At 42.1% G+C, this 13,527-nt stretch overlaps 1 protein-coding gene across 1 annotated transcript in view; it reads right to left on the reverse strand.

The window, feature by feature from the left end:
* Window positions 1-13,527, reverse strand: part of ACACA (acetyl-CoA carboxylase alpha) — a 624,740-nt gene that overhangs the window by 95,258 nt on the left and 515,955 nt on the right. The window contains exon 49 of the mRNA XM_073542564.1: window positions 10,898-10,994. Coding sequence (XP_073398665.1) covers window positions 10,898-10,994 — 97 coding nt within the window. The remainder of the gene's footprint in view (window positions 1-10,897; window positions 10,995-13,527) is intronic.

Consider the following 13,527-nt stretch of genomic DNA (forward strand, 5'->3'; position numbering starts at 1 on the left):
GAGAATCATAATGGTAGGTCAGATTTTTTCCCCCATTTTCCAGTACACAATATGGTAAAACCAATGGTGTCATTTAAAAGTAGAACTCGTTCCGCAAAAAACAAGCCCTCATACGGCAATGTGGACAAAAAAAAATAAAAAAGTTATGGCTCTGAGAAAAATCGGAGCAAAAAAACGAAGACGCAAAAATGGAAAATTGCAAGGTGGTGAAGGGGTTAAAGGGGTGTTAGCCTGTCACTATTCTACACAGCATCAACAACCCTATTAAAAATAAAACAGCTGATACTCGCCCTCACTGGATCCAGTGCTGTCACTTAGACACTACTCTAGTGATTGTTTTCCAACTGCAGTGGTGATGTCACATTAAAAGCGCAAAGTCTAGTGATTGGCTACAGCGCTTTTGATGTAACTTCACTCCTGCAGATAATAACCAATCACTGGAGCATCGTTGGAGAAGCAATCCTGGAACAGAGGAGGGGGGAGTACCGACTTTTTCTCCTATTCCCATACAGTCAATGGCATCCAGAATGCTTAAAGGGAACCTGTCAGCAGGATTGTGCACAGTAACCTACAGACTGTGTCAGGTCAGTGCCGTTATACGGATTAAAATGATACTTTGGTTGACGAAATCCGTCTTGTGGTTGTTGTTTAGGCTATGTGCCCACGTAGCGTTTTAAAACGCACTGTGAAAACTGGACTCCTTCCCAGAAATCGCGCGTTTTTTTCCACGCGATTTTACCGCGATTCTGTTCGCGATTTTGCCGCGATTTTCTCAAGCACTTTCCAAGCTTGGAAAGTGATTGACAGGTTGGTCACACTCGTCAAACATAGTGTTTGACAAGTGTGAGCAGCTTTTTACTATTGAGGCCGCCTATGCGGCTTCAATAGTAAAAGATAAAATGTTAAAAATGATAAAAAAAAATAAAAAAATCGGGGTATATTTACCTTCCGACGTCCCGCGCTGCCATCCCGGGCCACAGTGTTCCCAGTGATGCCTTGCGATACCTGTGATGACGTTGGTTTCGCGTTACTATAGCGATCTCGCGAGACCGCTAGAGTCACATGAGACTACGTCATCACAGGACCTTGCCGCAAGGCATTACTGGGAACGCTGTGGCCCGGGATGGCAGCGCGGGACGTCGGAAGGTAAATATACCCCAATTTTTTATTTCTTTTTTATACAGGGGTATGGTACCCAGCCACATGCGGGAAGTAAGCGATTCTCATGCATTCCTATGGGTGCGGAATCGCGGCAATTCTTTGCGATTCCGCACAAAAGAATGAGCATGCTGCGATTTTTTGCGCGATGCGATTCCGCAGCGGAAAAAAGTGCAGCATTAGCACAGCATGTGTGGAATGCCATAGGAATGCATCGGGGGCGTTCTGTACACGATTTTTAAACGTTTTTGCGCCGAAAATCGAGGCAAAAACGCTTAAAAATCGCATTGTGGACACACCGCCTTAATCTTTACTTTCAGTTTTGTGTTAATGAGATTCTCGTGTCCTAAGGCGAGGTTGGTATATGTGGTGCTCTGATTATAAATTCATAATGCAGACTGCTGACAGGTGACTGCTCTCTCACTGACCTTCCCCCTAGTTTGCAAAATGAATATCTGTATATACTTAAAAAAACAAAAAAAAAAAAAATCGCTTCTGCAGGCAGGTGCCAGCCGTGACACCTGCTCTGCAGAAAAATTGCATGTTTTGTGTGCCAATAATACATTTTTTTCAGGTTATTCAGCTAGAGGAGAAAAATTAATTGAAAATGTCACCCGCCGCGCCTGCGCAGTAGCTGCTATAGGGTGTCCACTGCGCAGACGTTGTCTACCGGCGCTGCCCCCATCGCTCCCTCTCCTATCACTCCACCTCTGCTTGTGACTCAGCAGGCACGTGATGATGTCACTACATCATGCACCATGCCGTTCCAGCAGTGGAGAGACCGGACCAGAGCCTGGAGCAGCACGGGGCACAAGGAGGAGGGGTTAGTATAGTTTGAGTGTGTGTGTGTATGCATTATTGTGTGTGTGAGTACGGAGGCTGCATTATACTGTGTGTATGCATTAGTGTGTGTGTGTGTGTGTGTGTGTGTGTGTGTGCAGGAGCTGCACTATACTGTGTTGGGGGGAAGCTACACTATACTGTGTGTTGGGGAGCTGCACTATACTGTGTGTTGGGGGGAGCTGCACTATACTGTGTGTGGGGGGAGCAGCACTAAACTGTGTGTTGAGGAGTTGCACTGTACTCTGTGTGGGGGAAGAGCTGCACTATACTGTGTGTGGGGAGCTGCCTGCACTATACTGTGTTGCGGAGCTGCACTATACTGTGTGTTGGGGAACTGCACTATACTGTGTGTGGGGGAAGCTGCACTATACTGTGTTGGGGAGCTGCAGTATACTGTGTGTTGGGGAACTGCACTATACTGTGTGTTGGGGAACTGCACTATACTGTGTGTGGGGGAAGCTGCACTATACTGTGTGTTGGGAAGCTGCACTATACTGTGTTGGAGGGGAGTTGCAATATACTGTGTGTGGGGGGGCTGCACTATAGCGTGAGTGTGTGCGTGTGGCTGCAGTATACTCTGAGGGAGGAGCTACAGTAGACTCTATGATGGGGGCTGCAGTATACCCTGAGGGAGGCTGCATTATACTCTATCAATGACCATGGGGAGTGCATTATACTATATGCACTATATGGGACCTACATTATACTGTATCAAGGACTATCTGTCCCCATCATTTTTCCTCAATCAGTGTAAAGAAACTTGGGATCAAGCATCAAATGACTTAATTATTGCCAATCAAGCTCTTTTAACGGCCTGAACTCTGCGCATGTAAATACAACCGAAATGTTTGTGTGATGTTGAATATGTGAACATTTGGAGCTCCACTTTAAACATTTGTCCAGGGCCCCACTTTATCTAAAAATAGCCCTGTCTTGCACCTCATGATGGACCACACAAAAACCTTCACATTATATCATTGCTTGCATACAATATAATGGCTCCTACATAGCCCTCCAAATAGTATATATCCTCAGACCCAGAAGTCTTATAATAGAGTTACGTAAAATTACAATAGAACAAGGCCAAGTAACATTATCTACAGTCTGGAAATTTTAATAAAATGTTCACATGACCTTGACTGTGCCCCATAGTGCACAGTGGGTCCTACTCTGATACAATTTTTGAATGTACAGCATAACAACATTCACTTATTCTAAAGTTTAGTCTGCTGATTTGCTGAAACAATTAAAAATACCATAAATTAATAAATACATCCGTAAAACTTAAATGTCAAAATGAATTTTTATAAAATTAATAATTTAGCTTATTTAAATAAACAAAATTTAAAAACAATTATATTGTTCATAAATATCAATAGTGATATCTTATCGATTTAACCCCTTAAGGACTAAGCCATTTTGTAGGTTAATGACCAGGCCTTAATTTTGAAATTGGACCACTGTCACTTTATGTGCTTATAACTCTGGAATGCTTCAACGGATCCCGCTGATTCTGAGGTTGTTTTTTCGTGACATATTGTTCGTCATGTTAGTGGTAAAGTTTCTTCGATATGACTTGTGTTTTTTTAATGAAAAAAACGGAAATATGGCAAAAAATGTTAAAATTTTGCAATTTTCAAACTTTTAATTTTTATGCCCTTAAATCGGAGAGATGTGGCACACAAAATAGTTAATAAATAACATTTCCCACATGTCTACTTTACATTAGCACAATTTTGGAACCAAAATTTTTTTTGTTAGGAAGTTATAAGGGTTAAAAGTTGACCAGCGATTTCTCATTTTTCCAATAAAATTTACAAAACCATTTTTTTTAGGGACCACCTCACATTTGAAGTGAGTTTGGGGGTCAATATAACAGAAAATACCCAAAAGTGACACCATTTTAAAAACTACACCCCTCAAGGTGTTCAAAACCACATTCAATAAGTTTATTAATCCTTTAGGTACTTCACAAGAATTGAAGCAATATGGAAGGAAAAAATGAACATTTAACTTTTTTCCCCAAAATTTTTCTTTGGACACAATTTTTTTAAATTTTGTCAAGGGTATCAGGAGAAAATGAGCCACAATATTTGTTGTGTAATTTCTCCTGAGTACACCGATACCCCTTGTGTGGAGGAAGACCAATCTTTAGGCGCACGGCAGTGCTCAGAAGGGAAGGAGAATCATTTGAGATTTTGAATGTCAAATTGGCTGGAATCGAGAGCGCATGCCATGTCGCGTTTGGAGAGCCCCTGATGTACCTAAACAGTGGAAACCCCCCATAAGTGACCCCATTTTGGAAACTAGACCCCCCCAAGGAAGTTATTTAAATGTGTAGTGAGCACTTTGAACCCCCATAGGCTTCACAGAAGGTTATAACGTAGAGCCGTAAAATTAAAAAATCATGTTTTTTTCCACAAAAATGATCTTTTCCTCCCCAATTTTTATTTTCCCAAGGGTAACAGAATGCCAAAATTTATTCTGCAATTTGTCCTGAGTACGCTGATACCCCATATGTGGGGGTAAACCACTGTGTGGGAGCATGGCAGAGCTCGGAAGGAAAGGAGCGCCGTTTGACTTTTTCAACGCAAAATTGGCTGGGATTGAGATCGGACGCCATGTCACATTTGGAGAACTCCTGATGTGCCTAAACAGGCATGGCAGAGCTCAAAAGGGAAGGAGCGCCGTTTTGGAATGCAGACTTAGAATCATAGAATCATAGAATCGTAGAGTTGGAAGGGACCTCCTGGGCCATCTGGTCCAACCCCCTGCTCAAAGCAGGATTCGCTAAATCATCCCAGTCAGATGTCTGTCCAGCCTCTGTTTGAAGACTTCCATTGAAGGAGAACTCACCACTTCTCGTGGCAGCCTGTTCCACTCATTGATCACTCTAACTGTCAAAAAGTTTTTTCTAATATCTAATCTGTGTCTCCTCCCATTCAGTTTCATCCCATTGCTTCTAGTCTTTCCTTGTGCAAATGAGAATAAAGTTGATCCTTCTACAATGTGACAGCCCTTTAGATATTTGTAGACAGCTATTAAGTCTCCTCTCAGTCTTCTCTTTTGCAAACTAAACATTCCCAAATCCTGCAACCTTTCCTCATAAGACAGGGTTTGCAGACCGGTCACCATTCTGGTCGCTCTTTTCTGAACTTGCTCCAGTTTGTTGATGTCTTTTTTAAAATGTGGTGCCCAAAACTGGACACAATATTCCAGATGAGGTCTGACCAAAGAGGAGTAGAGGGAAATAATGACTTCACGTGATCTAGACTGTATGCTTCTGTTAATACATCCTAGAATTGCATTTGCCTTTTTTGCTGCTGCATCACACTGTTGACTCATATTCAGTCTGTGATCTATTAGTATACCTAAGTCTTTCTCACATGTGCTGTCACTTAGCCCTATTCCTCCCATTCTATATATGGTTTTTTCATTTTTATTGCCCAGATGTAGTACTTTGCATTTCTCCCTGTTAAAAACCATTCTGTTAGTTGCTGCCCACTTCTCCAGTTTATTTAAATCTTTTTGAATCCTCTCTCTCTCTTCTCTAGTATTAGCTATCCCTCCTAGCTTTGTGTTATCAGCAAATTTAATCAGTTTACCCTCAATTCCTTCATCTAAATCGTTGATAAAGATGTTGAACAATACAGGGCCCAGGACAGAGCCCTGTGGTACCCCACTTGAGACATTCTTCCAACTGGATGTGCAGCCATTTACGACCACTCTTTGGGTCCGATCACTAAGCCAGTTATGAATCCACCTAACAGTTGCCTTGTCCATTCCATACTTAGTCATTTTTTCAATAAGGATTGTATGAGAGACTTTGTCAAATGCTTTGCTGAAGTCAAGATATACTATATCTACAGCATTTCCTTGATCCACCCAATCAGTGATACCGTCATAGAAGGAAATTAAGTTAGTCTGACATGACTTATTAGTTACAAACCCATGCTGACTCTGTTTAATCACTTCATTCTTATCCAGGTATTGACATACATGTTGTTTAATAATTTGTTCAAAGATCTTTCCTGGTATAGAAGTCAGACTCACCGGCCTATAGTTGCCTGGGTCCACCTTCTTCCCCTTTTTGAAGATAGGAACAACATTTGCTCTTCTCCAGTCTTCTGGCACTTCTCCTGTTCTCCAAGAATTTTCAAAGATTATGGAGAGGGGTTCAAAAATTTCTTCTGCTATCTCCTTCAGTACTCTGGGGTGTAATTCATCTGGACCTGGAGACTTGAATTCATTTAGGTTAGCTAAGTGTTTCCTCACTATCTTTCTGTTTATAGATATCCTGGATTCTTCTATTCCCTTAATAGGACAGTGAAGAACAGTTGATGTTACATTTCCTTTCTGAGAGAAAACAGATGCAAAATAGGAATTTAAAAGTTCAGCCTTCTCAACATCCTGTCTTACCATTTCATCATTTTCATCCTGTAAAAATCCTATAGCATCTTTGACTTTTCTTTTACTTTTGACATATCCCCAAAATCCTTTATTATTGCTTTTGACATCTCTTGCAAGCCTCAATTCATTTTCAGCTTTAGCTAATCTGATTTGTGCCCTGCAGGTTCTGCAGACAGCATTATATTCTTCTTTAGATATGCCTCCCTCTTTCCATTTTATAAACATTTTTTTCTTCCTTTTTAGCATGTGCTTAAGTTCTGTGTTCATCCATCCTGGTTTCCTTAAATGCTTCCTATTCTTCCCTCTTTTCGGAATTGTTAACAACTGTGCTTTGAGAATTTCATTTTTCAAGATTTCCCATCCTTCCTGGACATTTTTGTCTTTAAGGATATCCAGCCATTGGATCCCTCCAATTCTCTTTCTGAATCCCTTAAAATCTGCCTTTCTGAAATCTAACCTTGACGTCTGAGTCTTCACAGGTCTTCCGCCTCTAGTTATCCAAAATTCTAAAATAGCATGGTCGCTACCTCCTAGGGTCCCAGCCACTTTTACCTCCTCAACCATTTCCTCCCTGTTTATAATGATTAGATCCAAGGTAGCAGTTCCCCTTGTTTTCTCCCTTACCTTTTGGAAGATAAAGTTGTCAGCAAGAGAGGATAAGAATTTCCTTGACCTGTTAGTTTTGCCTGAGAGAGATTCCCAACAAATGTCTGGATAGTTGAAATCTCCCATGACAACTATGTCATATTTTTTGGAGAACTTGGCCATTTGATGCATAAAGAGTTCATCCATATCTTCAGCTTGCACAGGCGGCCTGTAGTAAATGCCTACAATGGTGTCCTTTCCATTGTTCTGTCCTTGTATTCTTACCCAAACAGTTTCCACAGAACTCCCAGTCTCTGAAGCTTCAATCTCTGTGCAGATATACGCGTTTCTAACATACAATGCGACACCCCCTCCTCGTTTATCAAGTCTGTTTCTTGCAAATAAGTTGTATCCTTCTAGTCTTGTATTCCAATCATGTGTATCGTCCCACCAAGTTTCAGTGATTCCAATGACATCATATTTCTTTTCCTGTGTTAGTAGTTCCAATTCTCCTTGTTTGTTGCCCATGCTTTGTGCATTAGTATAGAAACACTTTAGTTTGTGATTGGTTTCTCTTTCTCCAATATTTTTATTAATTAGATTCTTTCGTCTTTGTTCTTCCTTTCCACTTCTAATAGCAGAGTTCTCAATAGCATTTGTCAGGTGTATGGCTTTTTCTGGTCTTTTGCTTCCCTTCCCATGTTGTTCTAGTTTAAAGCTCTCCTTACAAGTGTAGCAAGGCGACTTCCAAATACATGCTTTCCAGTCTTTGATGGAATGGTCTGCGGGCGTCATGTTGCATTTGCAGAGCCCCTGATGTGCCTAAACCCCCAAACTGCTTCGCAGAAGTTTATAACGTAGAGCCGTGAAAATAAAATAAATCATCTTTTTTTTCCACAAAAATGATCTTTTTGCCCTCAAATTTTTATTTTCACAAGGGTAACAGGAGAAATAGGACCCCAAAAGTTGTTGTGCAATTTGTCCTGAGTATGCTGACACCCCATATGTGGGGTGGAACCACTGTTTGGGCGCATGGCGGAGCTCAGAAAGAAGGAGCGCAGTTTTGGAATGCAGACTTTGATGGAATGGTCTGCGGGCGTCATGCTGCATTTGCAGAGCCCCTGATGTGCCTAAACAGTAGAAACCCGCCACAAGTGACCCCATTTTGGAAACTAGACCCCCCAAGGAGCTTATCTAGATGTGTGGTGAGCACTTTGAACCCTCAAAGTGCTTCACATAAGTTTATAACGCAGAGCCGTGAAAATTAAAAAAATCATATTTTTTGCCACAAAAATGATGTTTTTGCCCCCAAATTTTTATTTTCACAAGGGTAACAGGAGAAATTGGACCCCCAAAGTTGTTGTGCAATTTGTCCTGAGTATGCTGATACCCCATATGTAGGGGTAAACCACTGTGATCGCCTTACTGCGATCTTTGGGAGGCAGAATGAACAAATCCACAAAAGGTGAAGAATTGGTTTCATTTTTTACGCCGTTCCTCGTGCGGTATTAGTGATATGGCAACTTTATTCCTCGGGTTGGTGCGATTACAGCGATGTCAGATTTATACTTTTTTCATGTTTAGCTTTTGTCACACACTAAAAGACTTTTTTTTGGAAACATTTTTTGTAAGACATTTTTGCATCGCCGTATTTTGAGAGCTATGATTTTTCTATATTTCGGCCGAAAGTCACGTGCAGGCTTGTTTTTTGCAGGACGAGCTGACGTTTTTATTGGTACCATTTTCGCGCACATAACGCTTTCTATTCTGACTTTTGTGGAGGCAGAATTAACAAAAACCTGCAATTCAGGAACTATGATTACAGCAATACCTCATTTATATCGTCTTTTTTTGTGTTTTGGTGTTTTTTTACACAATAAAAACTTTTATAGAAAAAAATAATAATTTTAATATCACTTTATTCTGCGAGCTATATAACTTTTTTATTTTTCCGCTGATGGAGCTGTATGGCGGCTTGTTTTTTTGCGGGACAAGATGACGTTTTCAGCAGTACCATGTTTATTTATATCCATCTTTTTGATCGTGTGTTATTGCACTTTTAGTATAATTGCAACTTTTTTGTTTTTTTGTTTTACGGCGTTCACTGAAGGGGTTAACTAGGGTGACACTTTTATGGATGATACGTGTATTTTTTTGTTTATTTTATTTTTTTTTTTAACATAAAAATATGTATTTTTTAGGGGATTTTTAAAATTATTTTTTAATTTTTTTTACATTTTTTTTTTTAAATGTTTTTTTTTTACCTAGTCCCTTTATGGGATTTTCACTTTTGTTGCAGGTATAATATATTGCAATGTTTCAGCATTGCAATGCATTGCACCTATGGACAAAGCTGCTGAGACTATGCTGTGAGCATGGTCTCAGCGGCTTTCCGTAGCTGGATGACCCGGAGGTTGTCATGACAACCCCCGGGTCATCATGGCACAGATCGGGCCCAGAGATTACAGCGCAGGGACACTGATCTGAGGCAGAGGGAGCCCCTGACCCTCTGCCTCCCCCCCGAACACTGCGATCACACTAGAGCGCAGCAGTCAGGGGGTTAACAGCCAGAGGTGGGAATGGACGCCGCTCCTGGCTGTCAGTGCAGGATGCTCAGCCACTGTAGCGCTGAGCTCCTGCACTGATCGGGCAGGAGATGCTGAAACTTCACTCAATCACAGCGCTCTGGGTGCGGGGACCGAATGCAAGGGTCCCTGAACCTCATCCCATGCCTGTTAGCTGTCATAGACAGCTGTCGGCACTGAATTGTCACTGCGTGCTTACAGTATAAAGGCCCCCACGTAGCCCTGTAAATAGTATAAAAGCCTCCATATAGTCCTGCAAACAGTGTAATGGCCCCCTACAAGCAATATAAAGGCCCACATATACCTTCAAACATTATAATGCCCCCCCCACAGAGCTGCAAACCGTATACCGGCCCCTTCACATAGACCAACAAACAATATAAAGGTCCCTGCGAACAGTTTGACAGCCCCCATATAGTCCTGCAAACAGTATACTGGAACCCACATAGTCTACCATATAGTATTAATGGCCTCAACATAGCTCTTCATAAAGTATTATGGGCCCCAAGTATTCCTCCATACTATATTCTGGGCCCCATGTAGTCCTCCATACAGTATTATGGGCCCTATATAGTCCTCCATATAGTATTATGAGCGCCATATAGTCTTCCATACAGTATTATGGGCCCCTTATAGTCCTCCATACAGTATTATGTGCACCTGTGTCTGGGCCTGTATCACCCTTCATCTGTGGTGCTGAGACCTGAAATGTATGTCCGGACCTGGTCAACCTTTATCTGCACTTGCCTTTTCTGGCTCCATGGGAGTGATTCAGAAACGCTTCAGGTACAGTTTGCATTTAATGTGGTCTTGCTTTTAATACATTTAGGAGATCGTAATGGCACAGCGAATATAAAAAATGTAGAGTAGAACTGCCCCATATGAGAATGCCTTGGCGTGGCGGGGTGGCTCAAATAATTGATCAATTTTTTGCTAAATGTCTCATTTTGAAATACAGTTAGAAATCAATAAGTGCATATGCACTTTATGCATTGCGTTCTGACCACAAGCAGCGCTGGCTTCTCCCCTTTTTTATCCAAGATGTGTGCAAGTATTCTGCATGGTGTGAATTTACTCCGGAGCTGGGTTCATATGTAGTGGTAGTGCGCTGTGTAGCTAATTCCTTGCAGTAAAATTGTGTGCGTTTTACCACAAGTTGTTGCTATTTTGATATGTGGTTATTGGCCATGTTGTTGTCACAGTTTAAAAAAAAATGTTTCGCAGCTCAAAGCTTATCACAAAAAGGAGGTAATTTGCAGGACACGGCATACATATTGGGCATGGGCGAGTAAGAAACCAACATATTGTGATCTAACCTTTGCTTCGGAGTCCAGATTAGCCGGATCAGCGGGTGTGCTCAATTCCACGGTCCTTGTTTCTACTGCAACGACCCCTACAGGTATGCCTCCCAGTCTACATTATGGAGAGAAACCAAGATTAGATTGAAAAGTCACTGATCAGAAGGGCATGTCATTTTAGGAGCTAGATCTGGGGAAGATCTGTCTTATCTGATCACATATCTATTTTCCAATCTATCTTATCTATCTATCGTTGTCAGTAAAAATACACAATATACAGCATTTAGGAGACAGAACCATATCAACACTGCTCTAGTTTTCTGCACCCCATTTGAATTCCTTTCCACTTTACACAAAGACATTTCCTTCTTACAGTTATTTCCATCTCTACTTCTCAGATGAAGCAAGCAGGCTTCTTTGATTGCTCCGCTGAGAAGGGAATGCGAAGCAGGGAATGATAGAGAAATAAAACGTGCCTTCATATTTCCTTGTGCACGGACCATACATTTAGGAAAGATGATGCTCATACAGTGATGTATGCAGAGAGTGTAAAACACCAGTGACTCATGAGAAGCAGAGGCTGCGAAGTGAGAGAATTCCCTCATGCACCCTCTCTGAGTAATAGTCTATTTGTTCTTCGTCTGGCGTTACTTACATTTTTATTGTACTTTTTTTCCTATTTAAATGTTAGTAATGAATTTAATGGAAATGGATGGTTTGAGCGATAGGAAGACCTAAGCATATATACACATACATATAAATACACAAACAAATTATAAATATATACGTGTATATCTACCGTATATATATACACACACATATATATTACATATATATATATACATACACACACACATATATCTATATATATATATAAAAGTGAGTGTGTGTGTGTGTGTGTGTATGTATGTATGTATGTGTGTATCAGCCACGCCCACTCCACATAGCCCCACCCAATCACTAAGCATCTTTCGTTTCACCATAGCTGTTTAAAAGAAGCTGAGCTGTGATTGGTTGCTATGAGCAACAGTTTTCCCACGCCACAACACCTCAGCAGACACTGACCGGGTGGAAGAAATCTAGCATCCCCAGGAACATAAGCTCCCAGCCATTGTCTGCCCCCCAGAAAGGAGCAGAGAGCACATGACAGAAATGAATCACCCCCTCCCTGCTCATATACCCATCACAGATCCTCCATCCAATCGGCACATCTTCCCTCTTAAAAGGATCTCGGGTATGGAAATTAGGGAAAATCCCTCAGCGCTCTGATTCTGACCCCAGACTTCTATTAAAGGGATCATTGCTATGGAAGTGAGGGCAATTCCACTCATCGCTGTGGTTCTGAGCCCAGGCTCTCTTAAAGGGATCTCCGGTATGGAAGTTAGGGCAAATCCCTCAGCGCTGTGGTTCTGACCCCAGGCCTCTCTTAAAGGAATCTACGGTATGGAAGTCAGGGCAAATCCACTCAGCGCTCTGGTTCTGACCTCAGGCCCCTCTTAAAGGGATCCCTGGTATGGAAGTGAGGGCAAATCCACTCTGCGCTCTGGTTCTGACCCCAGGCCTCTCTTAAAGGGATCCCCGGTATGGAAGTAAGTACCGTTCAACTCAGCGCTCTGGTTCTGACCCCAGGCTGATGGGATGATGTGGCATATTAGGGGTAGTAGTCCGGTGGCTCTGACGGGATGATGTGACATATTAGGGGTAGTAGTCCGGTGGCTGACGGGATGATGTGGGATATTACGGGTAGCAGTTCGGTGGCTCTAGCTGACGGGATGATGTGGGATATTATAGTGAATGTGGCTATGCGGAGTAACTAACCGTAGTTAGTTACTATGTCCAGGCGACACCGGGCTCTTCAGCTAATATATATATATATATATATATATATATATATATATATATATATATATATATATATATATATATATATATATACACACACACACAAACACACACATATATATACACAAACATACACATATATACCGGTATATATATATATTGTGATAAAATGCTCCGGGATCGCCTTTGCTGGGGTCAAAGGCCACATGGGTTTAGCATGAAACTCAGATGCACAGCCGGGATCCGGACATAACTGACACTGGGTCAGGTCCTGCGCGGCTTCAGGTTCTAAGTCATAACAAGCCTTTTGGGCCTCACCGGAAAGAAACGGGGCAATCAGGCCGGCCCAGCGGACCTTCGGCCATTTTTCTCACACCGCCGTCCGTTCAAACGTGGCCAGGTATGCCTCAATGTCATCTTCTGCCAGTACCGACTCAAGTGAATCACTCTCGAATCGGCTTCCGGGTTAACCTCAGGTAAGGTCGCCAGGCGCTGCACCACCTGCTGGAGAAGCGAACGATCTGTAGCTGTCATGTCCACCAACTCCTTCAGCTGGGCCATCATCACCCGACTAGCTTCTTGCTGGACGGCGGTGGACTGTACCAGCGCTTTCACCACGTCCTCCATGTTCACGCTTTCAACGTGGTGCCCGCATTCTCCACCAATTTGTGATAAAACGCACCGGGATCGCCTTTGCTGGGGTCAAAGGCCACGTGGGTTCAGCATGAATCTCAGATGCACAGCCGGGATCCGGACATAACTGATACTGGTCAGGTTTATTTCAGGTGAAAGCAAAACATACAGAA

Source organism: Dendrobates tinctorius, unplaced genomic scaffold, assembly GCF_039654945.1.
Source record: "Dendrobates tinctorius isolate UK_male_01 unplaced genomic scaffold, ASM3965494v1 ptg000127l, whole genome shotgun sequence".
Taxonomy (NCBI): Eukaryota; Metazoa; Chordata; class Amphibia; order Anura; family Dendrobatidae; genus Dendrobates; species Dendrobates tinctorius.